Here is a 25182-nt window from a genome sequence, read left to right on the forward strand (position 1 = left end):
AAGCTTTGAAAACAAAACTGATGAAAAATTGTCGGCTGAACCCCTGAGCCATGGCTGGGGTGGATCATTAAACTTCTTTAGGTCGATCTCACACGGGCGTTCCATTTTTTTGTTCAGTCACATTTTTTTTTTGTAAAGAAGAACGGATCAAAAATGCATACAGATGTCAATTTTTACATCCGTTTTCATATCCGCTGACATCCATTTTTTTACACTAAAAAAAAAATTGACTGAACTGAACTTCAAACACTATATATAGCTGGTTGCCAAGAAGGGGTCGGGAAGCCGGCCACCGCACCCTGAGTCTTCAGCTGAATGTAAAAAAAAAAAAATTGCCATTGTGTTGTCGTCCGCTCTCTGACATCTTTTATATAGCCATGGGGCGTAGCTATCCGATGACGTCACCCGGAGAGTCCGCTCTTGTGACATCACAGGGGGCGGGCTCTCCAGGTGACTCATCTGATGGCCACGCCCTATGGCTATACAAAAGATGCCAGACAGCGGACGACAATACAATGGAGGAAGACGGCAACAGAAGAACAGCGCTTTTTTTTCTTTTATCAGGTAACCAGCGGCGAGGAAGAAGACAGCAGCGGGAAAGACGGCGGTGGGAGAAAACAGAGCTATTAATAAAGGAATTGTCAAAAAACGGCTCTTATTTTTTTTTAAACATTTCACTGGCTTTTTTGTTAATGGGTAAGGGTAGTATGTACCCGATACCCATTCACATGGGGGGTGGGGGGCAGGTTGTGGGGGCCCCGATGTTAAAGATGGTCCCCAGATTCCGATAAGTCCCCCGCCCGCAGACGCTGACAACCACCAGCCAGGGTTGTCGGGAAGAGGTCCTTGTCCCCATCAACATGGGGGCAATGTGCTTTGGGGTGAGGGGATGCAGAGCCCCCCAACCCCCCCATGTTAAGGGCATGCGGCCTGGTATGGTTCGGGGGGGGGGGATGCTCGATCCTCCCCTCCCTTTCCTGACCTGCCAGGCTTCATGCTTGGATAAGAGTCTGGTATTTTGGGGGAACCCCACGCCGATTTTTTATAAAATATTGGCATGGAGGGGTCCTTTCCGAATCCATACTAGACCGGAAGGGCCTGGTATGGACCTGGGGGGGGGGCCCATACCATTTTTTTTTTTTAGATTTTTTACCGGCAAACTTTTTTTTTTTTTTACATTCAGCTGTCAGCTGATGACTCATCGGTTGTTAATGATGTGGCGGGCGGCTTTCCGGCTCCCTTCTTAGTCACCAGCTATATACAGTGTGTTTAGTGAGGGAAAAAAAGAAAAAGGGTTTAAAAACAGATGTCAGTGGATCGAATGTAAGCAGGTGGTCCGCTAACATCTTTTTTTTTTTTTTTTTTTTACATATGAAAGAAATAGGGTTTTCTTACATCCTAAAAAAAACTGAGCTTAGCAGTGATGGATGTCAGCAGATGATCATCCGCTAACATCCGCTATCCCATAGAGATACATGTATGTCCGTTTTTCATTCGTCAACGGATGGATGAAAAACAGACATACGGAACGGCCGAGTGAAAGGGGCCTTATTGTGGTTTCACTTGTTGTTTTTGCCATCAAAGTGTATATAGGTAACCTATAAGTCCTCCCTGGCTCCCACCTTTAAGAGATTGACATTTTTTTTCCAACCCTGCAGGAATTGTTCATGCTACAGCTATTCATGGATAATTGGAAATAAAATGTTTACATTGTTTCTTGATTGCTGACCTTCACAATGTTCTTTCAACTGGGTTAGGAGAGAAAAGGTTGTCCTAGTGTAATGTCTTATGCAATCTTTGAACTCATCAACAAAGATAATAAATACAGTATCAACCATTAACCAATACAATAAAACAGATTATGCATCATGTCGAGTTAAAAAAAAAAAGTTAGTGTCCTTATCCACCAAGGCAAAATGCAAGTTCTACTTTGATACAATTGTATAGAATGTCATTTTTAGATTGCTACAATTGTATGTACCAAACTGAAAAAAAATATGTTGTCACACTACATAATTTGATACATGAATGGAGACCCTGCAACTTCCAAGTTTTACAGACATAAACTGCACAAACTGTACACTAGCAGCTCCTAAACTTGAGATTTCATTTGACATTTGAATTTTTTCTTAAATAACCACAAATCACTGAATACATACCAGGAATGTTTCTTATTGATGCAACTGAGCATCAATAAAGAGGCTGTTCAGAATGAAAATTTGATTTTATTTTTACTTTACATGAACCAACACATTCATGGCTAAATAAAATCTGTCACAAGAGAAGTACACAAGCTGCTCTTGACTATCTTCTTCTGTCTTGCTGATCCTCTGGCTTTAATATCTTTTGCATTACAACTGCTTCTCCTTTGACTGTCCAGTTACAGGCTAGGGAAGGGACAGGACAAGTACACTAAACCGAGGCATCCAGTAGAGGGAATGAGCCATCAATCATCATCCAGTACAAGGAAAAAAACATCATTCAGTACATGGGATAAGCCAAACATCATGGGATAAGCGGCTGGTGTTCTTTTGTTTTGGGAGGGGGGGGGAGTGGCAAACTAAAAACCCCCAGCAGCGACTCAAACCACCCCCGCTGTCGATCCACCGGCACTTACCCCATCTAGGCAGCGGGCATCCAGGTATTGGCTCTTCTCCTCCTCGCTTCCGCCGTGCATCTCCTCTCCACCTAGAGGAGGAGGATCAGTGTTGCAACAGCGAATATTGATTCGCTGTTGTAACACACCTGGTTGGGCTCCGGTCGCACACTCTGAGCCCCGTCCTATTTTGAAGCCTATTAAAGCCTCTGGCTCTAAACAGGTGCTTAAAAAAAAAAAAAAGCATAGCTGCTGTAATTCATGCGCCCAGCGTCCTGAAAGGGGCCGGACGCATGAATAGGGGATGGTCGCGTCAACTATACATGAATCTATCCATTGCATATAGGGGGTGGCCTGGAGAGAGGGGGCTGCACCCGGGCACCCCTAATGGACAGGCCGTCCCTGATCAAACATCATCCAGTACATGGAATAAGCCATCAAACATCACCCAGTACAAGGATGAAAACATCATCCAGTACATGGAATAAGCCATCAAACATCACCCAGTACAAGGATGAAAACATCATCCAGTACATGAAATAAGCCATCAAACAACATGCAGTACCTTACTTCCCTAGGCTGGGCAAGACTGCTGCGTCGGTCATCGCTTTCTGATAAGCAGGTTATTCATACACTTTGGGTGGTGATCTGGATGCACTTCATTTGCTTTGAAGACTTTGTCACGATTCTCTTTTTGCAAATGTATTCTTGCTCATCTGGATGGACACTGTTATTTAAGAATTTATGGATTTTTTCTTTGATGGGACCTTGCTTTAGTTTTTCTTTTTTCACTTTTTTCTTTTTTTCACCTTGGTATTTACTAACCAATTTTTTTATGTATATTCATATTCACATATTTATGAGTTTTTATTAGCGTTGCATCTTCTCTTGGATATTACACATAAAAAAGTATTTTTCCTAAGAAATTGATTCAAGACCATGTTGCAAAAATGAATACACCCCCCAGGTGAGTCTAATTATTCATTAAACAGGTGTTTAACACTGGGTCGTTTTTCAGGTGCTTTAGCATTAAAAAAAAAGCACCTGTAAAGCGCCTGAAAGAAGCCTCATCTGCAATCCCAATGTGAAAGCCCGAGTGCTTTCACACTGGGTCGCTGCGCTGGCAGGGCGTCAAAAAAAGTCCTGCAAGCAGCTTCTTTGCAGCGCTTTCGTGTTTTTGCCACCGGACTGGGTGCGCCGATGGCCCGAGCCTTTTCACACTGCCAGTGCCCGAAAAACACCTAAAAAATGCCCCAGTTTGAAAGTGGTCTGAAGCAGCGCTTTACCAGCGTTTTTCAGGCGCTGGCAGTGTGAAAGGGCTCGGGCTTTCACATTGGGATTGCAGATGAGGCTTCTTTCAGGCGCTTTACAGGTGCTTTTTTTAACGCTAAAGCACTTGAAAAACGCCCCAGTATGAAAGGGGTCTTGGGGGGGTTAGAAAAACTGAGCTGCAAAGCCACTACCAATGTCAGGAAAAGCATCTGTAAAAACGTGCTTTTAGTAGCTTTTTGCATTGCCGTTAATGCACGTTTAGCCGCGCTAGCTTTTAGCAGCGTTTCTCTGCCTCTATTCAAACTCAATGGTTCCCTAGAAGAACCCATAGATTTGAATAGAAGACGCATCCAAGTCGGATCATGATGATCCAACTTGCAGTGCGACTTATGCTCTGAGGATCTTGAAGGGGAACCCCTCGCCAAAAAAGGAAAAAAATTAAATTAAAAAGAAAACACAGACCCTTCGGTCTGGTATGGATTTTTAGGGGAACCCTCCCCACACCAAAAAAAACAGAGTTGGTTCCCCCTACAAATTCATACCAGACCGTTACCCGAGCATGCAGCCTGGTAGGTCACGAAAGGGGGAGGGGGGGTTTAAGACGAGTGAGCACCTGTGTGCATGAGGTCATAGAATAACATGGAGAGGAATTTTTAAGCTGCAAATAAAAAGTCTGCCGCTGGTAAAAGCAGCTGTAAAAATGCACTGTGTGCATGAGGCCTAAAAGGCAGAGGCGGGTGACACACACACACACACACACCGCACCTGACAACCCCCCTGTTCGGCTGGTCGTTTAAATCTGATACCCCCCCGTCGCTCAGCGAACAAATACCCCCCCTAACAAACCCCCCCGTCGCCCCCATCCAGGTCACGCAGGCAGTTTCCCCCTGCGTCTCCTGCTTGGCGGCTTCTCCCCGCTTCTGCTCCCAGCCAATAACAACGCTTCTCCTCTTAGCCAATCGGGTCTTAATAACCCGCTTCCTGATTGGCTGGGAGAAGCAGGAAGACATTAGCGAATGGTCACACAACTCAGGCTCTAATCATGTGCTTCAAAAAAAAAGAAAACCCTATTGAAATCCATGAGTCTGGTGCCCTGCATGTAGATTAGGGGCCAGCGCCCCTAATGGAGCAGTCACCACTGATAAAAGGGCGTTACTTAACAAAGAAAACCCTCCTATTTCATGCGGTTAGCAATGGCACCACACGGAAGAGAAATGTCTCAAGGCCTGAGAAAGAAAATAATTTCTTTATACAATAAAGGTGAAGGCTACAAGAAGATCGGCAAAGTTTTACTTATCAGACAGAATACTGTAGCAAAAGTGATACAAAAATGTAACAAAGATCGAACTGCAACTATCTCACAGAGACATCCAGGCCGTCCACGGAAGTTAACACCTCGACAGGAATGTCTTCTGATGAGAAGGGTTGAAGAAAATCGCCATGCATGTTCACTGCTGTTAGCTAAAGTAGTAGAAAACAAAACTGGGGTGATTGTTTCCTATGACACAATACGGCGTACACTGCAGAGGAATGGCATGCATGGGTGTCATCCACGAAGAAAGCCTCTCCTAAAGCCCATGCACAAAAAAGCCCACCTATAATTTGCCAGGGCCCATGCTGAAAAAGAAGACTACTGGGACTCTGTACTCTGCAGTGATGAGACCAAGATAAAATGTTTTTGGAACTGATGGCTTTCAAACTGTATGGCATCGCAAAGGTGAGGAGTACAAAGAAAAATGTGTGGTGCCTACAATGAAACATGGTGGTGGTAGTATCCTTCTGTGGGGCTGCATGAGTGCTGGTGGTGTTGGAGAGCTGCATTTCATTGATGGTACCATCATAATTTACAGATGTACGACTCTATATTGAAAGAGAAGATGCTACTATTACTCATGCCCTTGGTCGTCGTGCACTTTTCCAACATGATAATGATCCAAAACACAAATATAAGGCCACTGTTGTATTTCTGAAGAAGAACAGGAGGAACGTGATTCAGTGGCCATGTATGTCTCCTGATCTGAACCCAATCGAAGAGTTTGCTATGGGGGCAGGAGGGAGGGGCCAGAAGCACCAGAGGGGGACCCGAGAAAAGGAGCATCGGGACTGCGCTGTGCAAAACCACCGCACAGAGCAGGTAAGCATAATATGTTTGTTATTTAAAAGAAAAAAAAAGTCTGCCTTTAATATTACTCATATGCCCCGTACACACGGTCGGACATTGATCGGAAATTCTGACAACAAAATCCATGGATTTTTTCCGACAGATGTTGGCTCGAACTTGTCTTGCATACACACGGTCACACAAAGTTGTCGGAAAATCCAATCGTTCTAAACGTGGTGACGTAAAACATGTACATCGGGACTATAAACGGGGCAGTAGCCAATAGCTTACGTTTCTTAATTTATTCTGAGCATGCGTGGCACTTTGTGCGTCGGATTTGTGTACACACGATCGGAATTTCGGACAACGGATTTTGTTGTCGGAAAATTTTATAGCCTGCTCTCAAACTTTGTGTGTCGGAAATGCCTATGGAAAATGTGTGATGGAGCCCACACACGGTCGGAATTTCCGACAACAAGGTCCTATCACACATTTTCCATCGGAAAATCCTATCGTGTGTACAGGGCATAAGAACTATTTTCAGTGTAAAGAAGAACAAGGAGTCCTGGAACTGATGGTTTGGCCTCTGCAGAGCCTTGATCTCAACATCATCGAGTCTATCTGAGATTACATGAAGATCAAGAAGGATTTGAGGCAGCCTACATCCACAGAAGGTCTGTGGTTAGTTCTCCAAGATATTTGGAAAAACCTACATGGCAAGTTCCTTCAAAAACTGTGTACGGAAGTGAGGAATTATTGCCGATTTGAAGCCAAAGGGTAGTCACACCAAATATTGATTTGGTTTGGATTTCTCTTTTGTCTGCTCACTTTCCATTTTATAAATTGATCAAAATAAACACATAAAATATATATTTAAATATTTTTGAGAGCATTCTTACTTTACAGCATTTTTTCACACCTGCACAGTACATCACCAAGTACAAGGAACCTGAAATCATACATCACCAAGTACAGGGAACCTGAAATCATACATCACCAAGTACAGGGAACCTGAAATCATACATCACCAAGTACAGGGAACCTGAAATCATACATCACCAAGTACAGGGAACCTGAAATCATACATCACCAAGTACAGGGAACCTGAAATCATACATCACCAAGTACAGGGAACTGAAATCATACATCACCAAGTACAGGGAACCTGAAATCATACATCACCAAGTACAGGGAACCTGAAATCATACATCACCAAGTACAGGGAACCTGAAATCATACATCACCAAGTACAAGGAACCTGAAATCATACATCACCAAGTACAGGGAACTGAAATCATACATCACCAAGTACAGGGAACCTGAAATCATACATCACCAAGTACAGGGAACCTGAAATCATACATCACCAAGTACAGGGAACCGAAATCATACATCACCAAGTACAGGGAACCTGAAATCATACATCACCAAGTACAGGGAACCTGAAATCATACATCACCAAGTACAAGGAACCTGAAATCATACATCACCAAGTACAGGGAACCTGAAATCATACATCACCAAGTACAAGGAACCTGAAATCATACATCACCAAGTACAGGGAACCTGAAATCATACATCACCAAGTACAGGGAACCTGAAATCATACATCACCAAGTACAGGGAACCTGAAATCATACATCACCAAGTACAGGGAACCTGAAATCATACATCACCAAGTACAGGGAACCTGAAATCATACATCACCAAGTACAGGGAACCTGAAATCATACATCACCAAGTACAGGGAACCTGAAATCATACATCACCAAGTACAGGGAACCTGAAATCATACATCACCAAGTACAGGGAACCTGAAATCATACATCACCAAGTACAGGGAACCTGAAATCATACATCACCAAGTACAAGGAACCTGAAATCATACATCACCAAGTACAAGGAACCTGAAATCATACATCACCAAGTACAGGGAACTGAAATCATACATCACCAAGTACAGGGAACCTGAAATCATACATCACCAAGTACAGGGAACCTGAAATCATACATCACCAAGTACAGGGAACCGAAATCATACATCACCAAGTACAAGGAACCTGAAATCATACATCACCAAGTACAGGGAACCTGAAATCATACATCACCAAGTACAAGGAACCTGAAATCATACATCACCAAGTACAGGGAACCTGAAATCATACATCACCAAGTACAAGGAACCTGAAATCATACATCACCAAGTACAGGGAACCTGAAATCATACATCACCAAGTACAGGGAACCTGAAATCATACATCACCAAGTACAGGGAACCTGAAATCATACATCACCAAGTACAGGGAACCTGAAATCATACATCACCAAGTACAGGGAACCTGAAATCATACATCACCAAGTACAGGGAACCTGAAATCATACATCACCAAGTACAGGGAACCTGAAATCATACATCACCAAGTACAGGGAACCTGAAATCATACATCACCAAGTACAGGGAACCTGAAATCATACATCACCAAGTACAGGGAACCTGAAATCATACATCACCAAGTACAGGGAACCTGAAATCATACATCACCAAGTACAGGGAACCTGAAATCATACATCACCAAGTACAGGGAACCTGAAATCATACATCACCAAGTACAGGGAACTGAAATCATACATCACCAAGTACAGGGAACCTGAAATCATACATCACCAAGTACAGGGAACCTGAAATCATACATCACCAAGTACAGGGAACCGAAATCATACATCACCAAGTACAGGGAACCTGAAATCATACATCACCAAGTACAGGGAACCTGAAATCATACATCACCAAGTACAGGGAACCTGAAATCATACATCACCAAGTACAGGGAACCTGAAATCATACATCACCAAGTACAGGGAACCTGAAATCATACATCACCAAGTACAGGGAACTGAAATCATACATCACCAAGTACAGGGAACCTGAAATCATACATCACCAAGTACAGGGAACCGAAATCATACATCACCAAGTACAGGGAACCTGAAATCATACATCACCAAGTACAGGGAACCTGAAATCATACATCACCAAGTACAGGGAACCTGAAATCATACATCACCAAGTACAGGGAACCTGAAATCATACATCACCAAGTACAGGGAACCTGAAATCATACATCACCAAGTACAGGGAACCTGAAATCATACATCACCAAGTACAGGGAACCTGAAATCATACATCACCAAGTACAGGGAACCTGAAATCATACATCACCAAGTACAGGGAACCTGAAATCATACATCACCAAGTACAGGGAACCTGAAATCATACATCACCAAGTACAGGGAACCTGAAATCATACATCACCAAGTACAGGGAACCTGAAATCATACATCACCAAGTACAGGGAACCTGAAATCATACATCACCAAGCACAGGTAATAAGCCATCAAACATCATTCAGTACAGGAAGCAAACATAATTCCCTACTTGGAATGAGTCATCAAACCTCACCCTGTAGAAGGAGCACAGAATTATCCAGTAATGAGAAGGGGCCATCAAACCTCATCCAGTAGAGAAAGAGCCATCAAACCTCACCCTGTAGAAGGAGCACAGAATTATCCAGTAATGGGAAGGAGCCATCAAACCTCATCCAGTACAGAGAAAGAGCCATCAAACCTTATCCAGTACCGAGAAGGAGCCATCAAACCTCATCCAGTACTGGGAAGGAGCCATCAAACCTCATCCAGTACCGAGAAGGAGCCATCAAACCTCATCCAGTACTGGGAAAGAGCCATCAAACCTCATCCAGTACTGGGAAGGAGCCATCAAACCTCATCCAGTACTAGGGAAGGAGCCATCAAACCTCATCCAGTACTAGGGAAGGAGCCATCAAACCTCATCCAGTACTAGGGAAGGAGCCATCAAACCTCATCCAGTACTAGGGAAGGAGCCATCAAACCTCATGCAGTACTAGGGAAGGAGCCATAAAACCTCATCCAGTACTAGGGAAGGAGCCATCAAACCTCATCCAGTACTAGGGAAGGAGCCATGAAATCAGTCAGGACATGCAGGTGACAAGGATTACAGAAAGGACAGCAGCTCTGGGGAGCCTACTACAGATGAATGCAGAATGAATGACCTGAGAACTACAAGCAGTATATCAGCATAGCCAACTGATATGTGTAAATGTTTTTTGGAAATGTCCATGATCCCACACTGTCCCCTGTATACACTGTATAGAAGAACTCACCAGAAGAAGAGTTTGGAGCAGAAGTTAGCAGTCTCCAGGGGGTTCGGCTTGCCTTCCTTGTGCTCCATGCTCAGCACACCCTGGTCACCACAATGTCCCCGTAGTCACCTGGACAGCCCCGGGCTGGAGGACTGAACAAAGTGCACAGCGAAGCACTCTGCTAAACCTGTCACTTCCTCCAACCAGCCCGGTGTTCTGAAGAGAAAGGTCCCCCCATCTGAACAGCACATTGCCACACAACGTCACGCCCACCGCTGGAATAACAGCCTGCTATTGGATGGAAGCTGAGAGCAACTGAGCGGGAGGGGGGGAGGCGTTACATAAGAGGGATGAGGGGGAGTTGCTGGTGCAGAGATTGTGGTCTCTCTGCGGTGAGGTGGTAGGAAAGGTGCAGGCTTTAGAGGCCGTAGCTCTGGTTACCTCAGTGGTTACCTCAGCGGTTACCTCAGCGCAGCGTGATTCTAATGTCGGCTCGGAGGCGGCTAGCAGAATGTGTGCTTCTAGGAGCTAACACTTCCCCAAATCAAAGCTGGAGTTGGCCGCAACTAACCTACTTCCTTGGCTCTTGTGAGTCACTATACAGGAAGTGTACACATAGGACGTGTGACTTTCCTGATAGCTATACAGTGATCTGTATAGGAGCCAGCGAGGAGATATGAAATGGTTCTACCCCGGGGACCCCGCCATTACATTTATGAGAGGTTTAGGGTGGGGTGTCCAACCTGCAGCCCAACACAAAATCTTAAACTTGCTAAAAAATGTTGATTTTTTTTTTATGGGAATTTTAGTAAAAATGCGTTTACATTAACACCCCTTTCAGACTGGAGCCACATTAGAGCTAAAGCGCCGCTCGTATTAGCAATGCTTTAGCACTGTTTAAGCGGCGCTTTTCGACCGCTAGCAGGGCGCTTTTAGCCCCAACAAAGGGGTTAAAAATGCCCGTTTTGCGGCGCTTTTAACCCCGACAAAGGTTAAAAACGCCAGTGTTGTGGCGCTTCCGAAGCCCTTTTCAGGTGCTTTAGAAGCGCTGCCTATTCATTTCAATGGGCAGGGCATTTTGGGAGCGCTAAATACAGCACTCCAAAACCACCCCAAAGATGCTGCTTGCAGGACTTTTCCTAAAGTCACACTGAAATGAATGGGAGGCGGTTTTCAGGCGCTATTTAGAGGCTATTTCTAGCGCTAAAGCGCCTGAATAAAATGAGCTTCCCCTCATTTTAGATCTTCCCCTCAAATCTACAGCGACTGCACTTCCAAGTGCACTTGTAGTTAGTGCAAAGTGGCTTTGCCTTTACTAAATAACCCCCTATGTCTCTTTACTGGAGTTTTATAAGTTTTCTCTGCTCAAAAATATCCCAATCTTCACAATCACACCATATTCATGTCATCAGTTTTTGGCAGCGCTGATATTTGTGAGCAACTATTTTCATGGATGAAGCACATGAAGGGAAATATTAGAACCAAAATATCTGATTTGAGCACCTTGAGAATTCATTGAGAATTGCTACTACATCCATCCAACCAGATATTGATGCATTCGTTTATTTAAAAAAACAGTATCGATTATCACACTAGTTTTATGTCACCCTCTTTTATGTATATAATAAGAAATATTACAAAACAATGAAGTTTTATTACTAAGTACATATTGCTATCTATATTGATAATCGTTAACTTGTGATCTGCCCGCCTTTTTCTGCTCCTCAGCTATCCTTATTGTTAGTGAATTTTATGTGTGGTCCAATACAATTCCTTTTCTTCCAATGTGGTCCAGGAAGGTCAAAAAGTTGGACACCCCTGGTTTAGGGCCGGTCCTCACATGATTTGGGCTTGTGTTGATGACATGTTGAGAGAGGCGCTTCTGAGATCATTCAGCATTTATTGACTGCTGCATTTGACCCCTAGTCCACATCCTTCTGACCTGCTGCAATCAGGTTTTGCATTACCATAGATTTGTATGGGAAACTAAACCTGCCTAGAGTACATCAAAAGCCTGTCAACAACATAGACCCTTAGACCCCTTTCACACTGGGGCGTCCGTGCGTTAGCGGTAAAGCACCGTTTGTTTTAGAGGCACTTGTTTATGCGGCGCTTTTTTCGCCCGCTAGTGGGGTGCTTTTAACCCCCACTAGCGGCCAAAGAAGGGGTTAAAAACAAGTGTTGCGGCACTTCCGAAGTGCTTTTCAGGCACTTTGGAAGTGCTGCCCATCCAATGGGCAGGGGTATTTTGAGAGAAAGGGGTCTTAACCACTTCCTGTTCTACTACCTACTATGATGTCATGGACTTTGAGTGGGGATATCTGAATCTGAATGATGCCTGCAGCTGCAGGCATCATTCAGATTTCTTTTTCTGGAGGCGATTCCCTGTACTGTAAAAACAATCATAGCGGCTGTTTAGCTGCTTGATTGTTTTTACAGGCGGTGGAAGGGGACATAGAGAATACTGTGGACCAGATGGTCCCCTATGAATTTTGGAGGCCGGGCATGACGTTATCACGTCACATCCGGCCTCGGCAGATGTAAACACGGCCATTTCTTCAGGTGGGAAGCTGAGATTTTTTTTTTTTTTTTCATCTCAGGCTTTCCAGCCTAGAGGCGAGATGTCATTGTAAAGATGACCTGTCATGCCCTATTCCTATTACAAGGGATGTTTACATTCCTTGTAATAGGAATAAAAGTGATCAAAAAGAAAGCGTAAAGGGAAAGTGTCAAAATATAAAAATAAAATCAAAATAGATTAAAAAAAATAAATAAATTTAAATGCCCCTGTCTCCGCGTGTTCACACGTAGAAGTGACCGCATACATATGTCGTGCCCACATATGTAAACAAAAAACAATCTTGGCTTCCCACCTGAAAAAATGGCCATGTTTACATCTGCCGAGGCCGGACGTGACGTCATAACGTCATGCCCGGCCTCCAAAGGTCATAGGGGACCATCTGGTCCACAGTATTCTCTATGTCCCCTCTGTGAGGTATCACCGCAAATGTTAGAACGAGAACAATAATTCTAGCCCAAGACCTCCTCTGTAACTCTAAACATGTAACCTGTAAACATTTTTAAAGTGTCGCCTATGGAGATTTTTAAGTACCGAAGTTTGGTGCCATTCCACAAGTGTGCGCAATTTTAAAGCGTGACATGTTAGTTATCTATTTACTCAGCGTAACATCATCTTTCACATTATACAAACAAATCAGGCTAACTTTAGTGTTTTGTTTTAATACATGAAACGTTTAAAAAAATTGCCTTGCAAAAGTATTCACCCCCCTTGGCTTTTTACCTATTTTGTTACATTACAGCCTTTAGTTCAATGTTTTTTTAATCTGAATTATATGTGATGGATCAGAACACAATAGTCTCAGTTGGTGAAGTAAAATTAGAAAAATATATACATAAAACTATTTTTCAGAAATAAAAAACTGATAATTGGCATGTGTGTGTGTATTCACCCCCATTGTTATGAAGCCCATAAAAAGCTCTGGTGCAACCAATTACCTTCAGAAGTCACATAATTAGTGAAATGATATCCACCTGTGTGCAATCTAAGTGTCACATGATCTGTCATTACATATACACACCTTTTTGAAAGGCCCCAGAGGCTGCAACACCTAAGCAAGAGGTACCACTAACCAAACACTGCCATGAAGACCAAGGAACTCTCCAAACAAGTAAGGGACAATGTTGTTGAGAGGGTCAGGATTAGGTTATAAAAAAAATATCCAAATCTTTGATGATTCCTAGGAGCACCATCAAATCTATCATAACCAAATGGAAAGAACATGGCACAACAGTAAACCTGCCAAGAGATGGCCGCACACCAAAATTCACGGAACGAGCATGGAGGGCATTAATCAGAGAGGCAGCACAGTGACCTAAGGTAACCCTGGAGGAGCTGCAGCATTGCACAGCAGAGACTGGAGTATCTGTACATAGGACGACAATAAGCCATATGCTCCATAGAGTTGGACTTTATTGCAGAGTGGCCAGAAGAAAGCAATTACTTTCAGCAAAAAACAAAATGGCACATTTTGAGTTTGTGAAAAGGCATGTGGGAGACTCCCAAAATGTATGGAGGAAGGTGCTCTGGTCTGATGAGACTAAAATTTAACTTTCTGGCCATCAAAGAAAACGATAGGTCTGGCGCAAACCCAACACATCGCATCACCCAAAGAACACCATCCCCACAGTAAAATATGTTGGTGGCAGCATCATGCTGTGGGGATGTTTTTCAGCAGTCTGGACTGGGAAACTGGTCAGAGTTGAGGGAAAGATGGATGGTGCTAAATACAGGGATATTCTTGAGCAAAACCTGTACCACTCTGTGTGTGATTTGAGGCTAGGACAGAGGTTCACCTTCCAGCAGGACAATGACCCCAAACACACTGCTAAAGCAACACTTGAGTGGTTTAAGGGGAAACATGTAAATGTGTTGGAATGGCCTAGTCAAAGCCCAGACCTCAATCCAATAGAAAATATGTGGTCAGATTTAAAGATTGCTGTTCACAAGCACAAACATCGAACTTGAAGGAGCTGGAACAGTTTTGCAAGGAGGAATGGTCAAAAATCCCAGTGGTAAGATGTGGCAAGCTCATAGAGACTTATCCAAAGTGACTTGGAGCTGTGATAGCTGCAAAAGGTGGCTCTACAAAGTATTGACTTTAGGGGGGTGAATAGTTATACACATTGACTTTTTCTGTTATTTTGTCCTATTTGTTGTTTGCTTCACAATAAAAAAAACAAAAAAAAAAAAACATCTTCAAAGTTGTGGGCATGTTCTGTAAATGAAATGATGCAAATCCTCAAACAATCCATGTTAATTCCAGGTTGCGAGGCAACAAAACATGGAAAATATGAGGGGGGTGAATACTTTTGCAAGACACTGTAAAAAGTTGCAACAACTCATTTTATTCCTTACAGTCTGCTAAAAAAAAGATATATAATGTTTGGGGGTTCTAAGTAATTTTCTAGCAAAAACATGATGAATTTTACATGTAGGATAGAAGTGTCAGAATTGGCTTGGGAGGCAAGTGGTTAAAGTGATATAAAAGGAGTTGTAAAGGTTCTTTTTTTTTTTTAAATAACAAGCATGTCATACTTACCTTCTCTGTGAAAGTGTTTTGCACAGAGGGGCCCCGATCCTCCTCTTCTGGGGTCCCCCAGCGGTGCTCCTGGCTCCTCCTCTTCTCGAGTGCCCCACGCAGAGATCTGCATTCCCCGGGAGCACCCGTGAGGACACGCTCCCGAGTCCTGCTGCTGCGTCCATTTACACAGACAGCAGGACTGGGCCCCGACTCCCGTGTCACTGGCTTTGATTGACAGCAGCAGGTGTCACTGCTCCTGCTGCTATCAATCCAGCCAATGAGGACCCAAGACAGCAGCTGGAGCTGCTCTGCTTGTCTCCGTCGTGGGAAAGATCGTGTACAGGTAAGTAAAAGGGGGGCTCCTGCACTACAAAAGGTTTTAAATAGAATGCATTAAGGTGTAAAACCTTGAGGGTTTACAACCCCTTTAAAAGTCTTGTTTTTTGTTTTTTTTTTGTTTAAAAATAAACATGTTATACTTACCTGCTCTGTTAAGTGGTTTTGCACAGAGCAGCCCAGATCCTTCTTTTCTAGGGTCTTCCGCCGGCGCTCCTGCACCCCCCCCCCCGTCCCAATATTAGCTTGCTATTGGGCCACCCGAGCCAAGCCGCTGCTTTGTGTGTCCACTCAGATATGGAGCCGCGGCTCGACTCCACCCCTCCCTCTCTTCATTGGCTCACTGAGGAGGGAGAGTCCCGGACAGCCGAGGCTCTTGTGCAACATCTCTGGATCGTGATGGGGCTCAGGTAAGTATGAGGGGGGCTGTTGCAAACAGAAGTTTTTTTTTATCTTATTGCATAGATGCGTTATGATAAAAAACGCTCTGCCTTTACAACCACTTTAACTACTTCCGGACCGCCCACTGCACATATACTGCGGCAGGGAGGCCCAGGTGAGCGAAACAACATACCTGTACCTCCCTGGTTTGGGGTGCGCGCCGCCGGTGACCCGCTACCACTGTTATTGGACACAGCAGGAGCCAATCAGTGAGCCTGGCAGCCGCGATGGCCCCCAGCCACCCGCGATCGCTCTCGGGAATGACAGAATGGCAGTCTGTAAACAAGGCAGACTATTGTTCTGTCAGACAGGGAGAGAGAGATCTGTTTCTACTAATCAGGAACACAGATCTCTCTCTTTGTCCAGTGTCAGCATCCCCCACACAGAAAACACACCCGGGGAACACATTTAACCCTTTAATTGCTCCTGATGTTAACTCTTTCCCTGCCAGTGTCATTTATACTGTGACAGTGCATTTTTTTTTAGCACCGATCACTGTATTGTTGTCACCAGTCCCCAAAAAGTGTCACTAATGCCGCGTACACACGGTCGGACTTTTCGTCTACAAAAGTCCGACAGCCTGTCCGACATACTTCCGACGTACCTTCGGCGGACTTGCGGCAGACTTTCTTACGAACGGACTTGCCTACACACGACCACACAAAAGTACGACAGCCTAGTACGCGGTGACGTACACCAAGTCCGACGAGACTATAAAACGGAAGTTCAATAGCCCGTACGACACCCTCTGGGCTCCTTCTGCTAATCTCGTGTTTATCTCGTGTTAGTAGAAGTTTGGTGAGAGACGATTCGCGCTTGTGAGACTCGTATTTTTCAGTTCGTTTTAACTGTTGTTCAGTCTGTGCTTGTGAGGTTTGTATCTGCTTTTCAGTGCGTTTGGTCAGTTGGCATTGAGAAATCTTTGTTTTATTGGCCGCTCGTTCCTGATTTTCAGGTCGTTCTTCACAGGCCTTGCTGTTCTTCAGTGCGTTCTGTTTAGTGCGTTCTGACCAGCCGACCGTTTTGAAACCATGTTACCTGTACGTACTCGTCGTAGAGCTCGTGCATTGTATGTGCTTGGTGCTGTAGTTTATTCTTCAGCCCAAGACCAGTCCATGAACAGGGCGAGGAGGAGTTCATGGACCAAGAATTGGTTGCTTCAGCGTGACCAGTTCTGTCACATGCCTTTGCTCCGTGAGATCCGTGAGAATAATCCTGAGGATTTCAGGAACTTTCTCCGGATGACGGACCCCGTTTTTGACCGTTTGTTGGCTTTGCTGACCCCCTATATCAGCAGGCAGGATACCTGCATGAGGCAAGCCATCACTCCGGAGCAGAGGCTGGTCGCTACCTTGCGGTATTTGGCCACAGGGAGAAGCCTGCAGGACCTTAAGTTCTCGACAGGCATCTCCCCCCAGGCTCTGGGGATCATTATCCCAGAGACCTGTTCTGCCATCATCCAGGTCCTGCAGAAGGACTATATTAAGGTAAGATATTTTTCTTTTATTAGCATCACATGTTCTTTTATGTAATCTTTGATAATGTAATGTATTTCTTGCTTCAAACACTACTTACCATCATTGCAATATAGTGTGAATGTCCCCTTTTTATCCTCACACATGCTGGATTTTTTTCCTGTTATTTTTTGTCATGCATGTATATTTTCCTTCAATAACCTTCCCAGCATGAAGTGATGGGAACATATCCACCTAGTCTACTCATTTTGAATGTATTTTGTTTGAGTGTATTTAGTGTGCTTATAATTAGCAATTAGCTAGATTTCACAACCCCCCACCTAAACTCACTCCAAATAGTGTGCTGCTAATTAGCAATTATCTAGATTTCCCAACCCCCCCCACCCACCCCCACCTAAACTCACTCCAAATAGTGTGCTGCTAATTAGCAATTATCTAGATTTCCCAACCCCCCCACCCACCCCCACCTAAACTCACTCCAAATAGTGTGCTGCTAATTAGCAATTATCTAGATTTCCCAACCCCCCCACCCACCCCCACCTAAACTCACTCCAAATAGTGTGCTGCTAATTAGCAATTATCTAGATTTCCCAACCCCCCCACCCACCCCCACCTAAACTCACTCCAAATAGTGTGCTGCTAATTAGCAATTATCTAGATTTCCCAACCCCCCCACCCACCCCCACCTAAACTCACTCCAAATAGTGTGCTGCTAATTAGCAATTATCTAGATTTCCCAACCCCCCCACCCACCCCCACCTAAACTCACTCCAAATAGTGTGCTGCTAATTAGCAATTATCTAGATTTCACAACCCCCCCCCCACCTAAACTCACTCCAAATAGTGTGCTGCTAATTAGCAATTATCTAGATTTCACAACCCCCCCCCCCCCACCCTCGTAAAAATTTTCTTGAATGTTCTGTGGTGTTGATTTGTCTAAAGCAAATATATGTTGCAGTTTGCAAAATGCATGTGCACTCTACAAGTGCATTTGTTCCAGTGCTTTAGTAAATGAGCAGAAGCTCTGCTGATTTCCATCATCAAATCATATGCAAGCCTCAAAGTGTTTTCATTAATTGCCCTTGCATGTGATTGTGTACTCCTTGCAACATGAATGCCTTTTTACATTACCTCATTTACTGTAAGCTGGTTAGCAACTGCACCTGCAGAGTGCAACAACTGCAGTCTTGTAGCCTTTTTAGTCCCTAAATTCCTGCGTGTCCTAAAAGTAATCTTTTTTAGGGATTTCACAACCCCCTAAAATGTAATCAATGTTCCATCAGAGGGGGTGAGCAATCTGATAAGTGTGCCTTTCCATATTAGTTATTCCAGAAGAATTAAATTATTGAATGTTATACTGATGCTGGGGAATAATGTTTTTAATTGTCTAATTTTCTTGCAATGTTAGCTTCCAAATTAATTGATTTTGGTTTTCTTGTTTGATTCCCCAGTTTCCTTCAACGCCACAGGAATGGCAGACTGTGGCATTCCATTTTGCCAGCCGTTGGGACTTTCCCAATTGTGGAGGGGCTATAGATGGGAAACATGTCCACATTGTGCCACCACCCCATTCGGGGTCATACTATTTTAATTATAAGGGGTTCCACAGTATTGTTTTAATGGCGGTGGTGTCGGCACACTATGATTTTTTATATGTGGACGTGGGGAAGAATGGCCGGATGTCGGATGGAGGAGTATTTGCCCAGACGGAGTTCTGCCAGCGTCTCCAGAGTGGTGGCCTGGGATTGCCACCTGATGCGGATAACGTGGAAGGACTCCCCTTTGTCTTCATTGCCGATGAAGCCTTCGCTCTCAGCAAGCACCTCATGAGGCCATTCCCCCAAAGAACCCTCACCCCGGAGAGGAGGGTTTTTAATTTCCGGCTGGCCAGAGCTAGAAGAGTGGTTGAGAATGCGTTTGGAATTCTGGCCAGCCGGTTCCGCCTGTTTCAAACAGCCATTAATTTGGCGGAATACAAACTTAATTTTATCATTTTATCGTGCTGCATTCTGCACAACTTTTTAAACAAACATTCTCCGAATTATATAGGCACAGTTGGGCCTGAGGCCGGACAAATAGATGCCAACCTTACGGGCCTGGATACTGTCCGTACTGGCTTGGCCCCCCAAAGTGCCCGTCAAGTTAGACAGCAATATGTTAATTATTTTATGGGTAGGGGGGCCATTGCAATGGGCCAGGATATATAATTTTTTACAATAAAAAAAATATTGATGAAATCTTGCATTATATTTATTGCTTGCCTTTCTTTTGGGCTGTCTCCTAGGTTATGGTCGAGCAGTTGTAGTGCCAACTGTATTTTAATTTTAAATGTCTAAATAAGCTCCATTGCCACTGTAAACAACTTTTTTACAATTATAACCAAACTGATACTGAGCCTTGAAATAACAAACCACACATTTATTTAATTCCTATAAGGAGATGTTTTTATTAATGGTTGTTATGCATTCAGTTCTGCATTTAGCATAAAATGTTCATAGACAAAAATATAATGATATCTTAATAATGTAGAAAAATATAATTATATTTAAATATTTCTACCTAATCCACAAAAAATATTTTTGGCTTTTTGATTTTCGCAAACAGGCTTTTTTTTTTTGTTGTTTTTTTTTGTTTTTTTGAAAATCAAGTTTTGTTAGTTTTTTTTGGTTTTTTAAAATCAATTTTTTTTTTTTTTTTTTTGTTTTTTTTGAAAATCAAGTTTTGTTAGTTTTTTGTTTTTTTTAAAATCAAGTTTTATTTTTTTTGGTTTTTTAAAATCAAGTTTTTTTTTTGTTTGTTTTTTTTTGAAAATCAAGTTTTGTTAGTTTTTTTTGGTTTTTTAAAATCAATTTTTTTTTATTTTTTTTGTTTTTTTGAAAATCAAGTTTTGTTAGTTTTTTGGTTTTTTGAAAATCAAGTTTTGTTATTTTTTTAGTTTTTTTAAAATCAAGTTTTTTTTTTTTTTTTGTTTTTTGAAAATCAAGTTTTTTTTTTTTTTTTTGGGTTTTTGAGAAAATCAAGTTTTATTTTTTTGTGGATTTTTTAGGTATTTACGAGAAACAGCCCTCCTTTTTTAAATTAGGTTAAACAGCCATTTCTGTTCAGCCAAAAAAAGAAAGAGAAGGCCCAGAATGGGGTCAGCAAAACAGGAAATGAAGGACATGATTGATGTTTTGGGGTTTCAAAAAGGGCATTTAGATTCGACCCAAAACATCAATCATGTCCTTCATTTCCTGCTGCATACGATCCAGCCGATTACGCATTTCATCGATGTCCTTATTCCAGGCCATTATTTGACCAATTAGCCGTTGGGCACTTTCTGAGGTGAAATAGTCACTTCTTGTTGTACCTAAAGTGGAATGAAACCAAAAAATGTCTTTAGAAATATGCACACATACATAGTTTACCTTACCATAATAAAGCTGTTGTCTCAGACACTGACCTGGTGGGGTGCCCATGTAGCATAATTCCTCCACATCCTCGGGGGTGGTGCTGTTGCTTGAATCAAGCACAACCAGATCCCCTAAAATAGAGTAGACAAATTACATTAAACAAAAGGCAGCCATGCATAGATTAACGTAAGCTGGTGGGTCAGACACTCACCTGGTGGGGTGCCCATGTCGCCCACCTCTCCTTCCTCCACATCCTCAGTGGGACTTGGGCTGATTTCCCAATCATGTTTGGCTTGGGTTGGACTGTCTTCTTGTTGGCTGAGTGATTTTTCCCCTATGTGAAACAAAAAATTATTAATCTACTTAGCACACAGATATTTTAGTACATAGTAATTTTCCAACATTTGTAGTGAAGTGGTTTGTGTAGAGTTCCTATTTTACCTCAATATTTAAAATTATAAAGACATATCGGATAGATAGATATCTAGATATCAATATCTCAAAATATAGTTAATAATCTTTTGATCTCTCTCTCTCTATATCTGGAACAAAATCTATAAATATCTAACTAAATGTAAAGAAAAAAAAAAAAGATAACTTAAAATATTCCAAAAGAATGTTTTACATTTCTATATCTATCTATCTACCTATCTCTATATTTCTCTCTCTCTATATATTTCTCTCTCTCTCTCTCTCTCTCTCTCTCTATATCTATATATATATATATCTATATCTATATCTATATAGATATAGATATAGATATATATATATCTATATCTATATCTATATATCTATATATCTATATATCTATATATCTATATCTATATATATATATCTATATATCTATATATATATCTTTATATATATAGATAGATCTATCTATAGATATGTAACGAGGTTTATTAAAAGATCGTTTAAAACGATGAACAAAAAATCGTATAGGAAGGAAAAGCACATGGAGCAGTATACAAGGTAATAAACACAAGAGAAAAACACGACAAGTACTTACTTTTTTTAAGAACTTTCCGGATACGTCGGTATTGATCCGGCTCCCTGAGTTTCAGGTCAGACCATCTTTTTCTCAGTTGATCTCTGGAGCGCTGGACCCCAAAAGATGCCTGCAAAGTGTCCACGACCTTCGCCATTATTTTGGCCTTGCGCAAATTTGGCCGTGCGTACGGCCCATACTTCCCATCATAGTCGTCTTTGTGAAGAATGGCCACCATCTCCACCATCTCTTTAAAACTCATATTAGAGGCCTTAAATCTAGGCCTCATAGATTTTGTTGACGTTCCAGCCTCCGGGCTGTCTCCACTACCTGAGGTCGTCAACATATCAGGTGTCTCCGCCATTATTTACTCCACTACGCGCCGTAACAAAAAATGGGCGGAGAACATGAGTTAAAATCGAACGTCAGGGGCGGGCGACGCAGGCGGAGTTTCACACATGCGTAGTGTATAAAGAGGGGCCTTGCGCACGTGTCGTACGTACGTTCTGTGCGTCGAATTAGGGGGCGGAGAACATGAGTTAATTTCAAACGTCAGGGGCGGGCGACGCAGGCGGAGTTTCACACATGCGTAGTGTATAAAGAGGGGCCTTGCGCACGTGTCGTACGTACGTTCTGTGCGTCGAATTAGGGGGCGGAGAACATGAGTTAATTTCGAACGTCAGGGGCGGGCGACGCAGGCGGAGTTTCACACATGCGTAGTGTATAAAGAGGGGCCTTGCGCACGTGTCGTACGTACGTTCTGTGCGTCGAATTAGGGGGCGGAGAACATGAGTTAATTTCGAACGTCAGGGGCGGGCGACGCAGGCGGAGTTTCACACATGCGTAGTGTATAAAGAGGGGCCTTGCGCACGTGTCGTACGTACGTTCTGTGCGTCGAATTAGGGGGCGGAGAACATGAGTTAATTTCGAACGTCGGGGCGGGCGACGCAGGCGGAGTTTCACACATGCGTAGTGTGTAAAGAGGGCCCTTGCGCACGTGTCGTACGTACGTTCTGTGGTAGGTGATAGTGGACCAGGACGTTACAAAACGAAGGTAATTTTAGATATATATTTTTTGGGTTTTATGGTCATGACTTTGTAGCAAGCGGCCTATATGGCTTGATAGATTGATGAGGCCTACATAGGGAGAAGATGATGAGGGGTTAGCAGAAACCTATAATAAAAGTGTTTTTTGTCTTGTGACTTCATCTTTTCCAGATATAATGAATCCCCTATTTAAGGATCCAGAGTTCCTTACAGCTTTTATTTCGAAATATCGAGAGATGAGGAATTTGTGGGAGGTGAAACACCCTCAGTATTATGCAAAGCATGTGAGGAAGTCAACGCTGGAGAGACTTCTGTCCTTTGTCCAGGCGACCATCCCGGAAGCAACAATGGAGACATTGCTCAAGAAAATTGGGGTCTTGAGGAACATGTATAAGAGGGAGCATAAGAAGATCCAGGAATCAAGGAGATCAGGAGCATCAGCAGATGATGTTTATGTACCCAGGCTGTGGTACTACAATCAACTCCGTTTTCTGGATGACCAGAATGAAGCCAGGCCATCACTTTCAACCCTTCCCTCCACCCTTCCCTCCACCCTTCCCTCCACCCCAGCAGAGGCTGATGAGGAGCAAGCTGGGTCTTCCATCCTGGATGAACCAGATATGACCATCTGGAGTCAGGTAAATTATTTTAACAAATATTTACTGTACTAATATTAATGATGTTAACTGGATGTTATAATTGTCTAAAATAATTTTGCACTCAAAATTGTGTATACATATCAATTGACAGTAGTGGCTAAATATGTTTGGCACCTGCTTGAAATAATTAGGGTGTCTGATTAGACTCTTTTATTAAAGAGATGTATTCACATTGAATTTGCTATTCATGAGAAGCAAACTGTGTGTCATTGATGAACCCAAAAAAATATACTCAAACTATTGTCCTTTTTTTATACACAGGATGAGTCCATCCAGGAGGAATGTGGGGAAAGTGGCAGGCAGGAGGAGACCGGGCCCATGGACAGCCTGGAGGAGGCCGGATTCACCATCATCCTGGAGGAGGCTGGGCCCAGTGTCAGGCAGGAGGTGGCTGCTCCCAGTGAGGTGGCTGCTCCCAGTGAGGTGGCTGGGCCAAGTGAGGTGGCTGGGCCCAGTAGGAGCCTGACCGAATCCCAAGTGCCTCCCCTCCACCTTCCCAAAAAAAGGGCCAGGAAGGGGATGGTCACACAGGACGCATCCCTGCGCCTCATGCAAGAGGCCACCCGTTTTTTAAGGAGCCCCCCCGAAGCGGAAGAATCCTATGGCTGCTACTTAGCCAGCAGGCTTCTTCAGATGGATTGGGAGCAGCGCCTCATTTGTGAGCGCCTATTTGGGGAAACAATCCATAAGGGACTGCAGGGCACGCTAACACAAAACACCCAACTACATGAGGCAGCCCCCCCTCCTCCTCCTCCTCCTCCTCCTCCTCCTCCTGCCACAACTGAAACACCAGAGCCACAGCCTCAAAAGAAGGCTGCAGGGCAGCGTGGAGGAAAGGCTGCAGGGAAGAGAAGAAAGTGATGACCTGGGTTCAGTCTGGTCTGACAGAAGACGCAGGCTGTTGTAGGACCACAGTCTGGGGACATCTAGATCATCTGCTGGTGCTGTTGATCTCTGGGATTCTTGGACCAGATTGTGCTCCCTCTTATATGGACTCCGCAAGATCCCAATTTTCTTGTACACCGACTTTTTCCAGCGTTGACTTCCTCTTTATTTTATTTTGACCATGAATAAATGGATCTTTTTTGAGTTTAGCAAAAGACTTTATGTGTTTTCTTTTAAATCATTGATTTTACACACAATGTTAAATTAACAAGGGACAACAATCTCATTGAGTTTGGAAAAAACACACCAAAAATACATTACTAATGTTAATAATGTTCAAGTGGTAAGTCTTGAAAATAAAAAAATTTACATAACCAAAAACGGTGCTTTGGGTTAACTTTATCTAAAAACTAAAAAATAATCACTAAAAAAAAAAAAAAGAATAATGGGTTCTTTGTGGTAACTTTACAAACCTAAAAAAAAAAAAAAAAAGGGGAAAAAGTATTATTAGTATGGAAACCTTGTTTTTAAAATGCATACTATATCATTCATGAGATCAAAGAGAAAAAGAATCCAGAAATCAGTTTGGGAGAACTCTGATTATGAACAGCAAAACACCTTCGTTCTTTAGAGCATTCGTAAAGAAGAAATAAAATGCGCTGCATTCAACGATCACAGATTTTGCAGCGTGATGAATGTGCTACCTACAA

At 43.1% G+C, this 25182-nt stretch overlaps 1 protein-coding gene across 2 annotated transcripts in view; it reads right to left on the bottom strand.

The window, feature by feature from the left end:
* The window catches only part of ABCC4 (ATP binding cassette subfamily C member 4 (PEL blood group)), a 627509-nt gene extending 617065 nt beyond the window's left edge, over positions 1-10444 (bottom strand). The window contains exon 1 of one of the 2 annotated variants that reach the window (XM_073614376.1): positions 10169-10429. In XM_073614376.1, coding sequence (XP_073470477.1) covers positions 10169-10236 — 68 coding nt within the window. In that variant the 5' untranslated portion in view covers positions 10237-10429. Of the gene's footprint in view, positions 1-10168 lie in introns of both variants that reach the window. The other variant, XM_073614377.1, reaches the window with a different exon arrangement.
* Between the last annotated feature and the right edge of the window lie 14738 nt (positions 10445-25182).

Source organism: Aquarana catesbeiana, linkage group LG02 (assembly GCF_042186555.1).
Source record: "Aquarana catesbeiana isolate 2022-GZ linkage group LG02, ASM4218655v1, whole genome shotgun sequence".
NCBI classification, from domain to species: domain Eukaryota; kingdom Metazoa; phylum Chordata; class Amphibia; order Anura; family Ranidae; genus Aquarana; species Aquarana catesbeiana.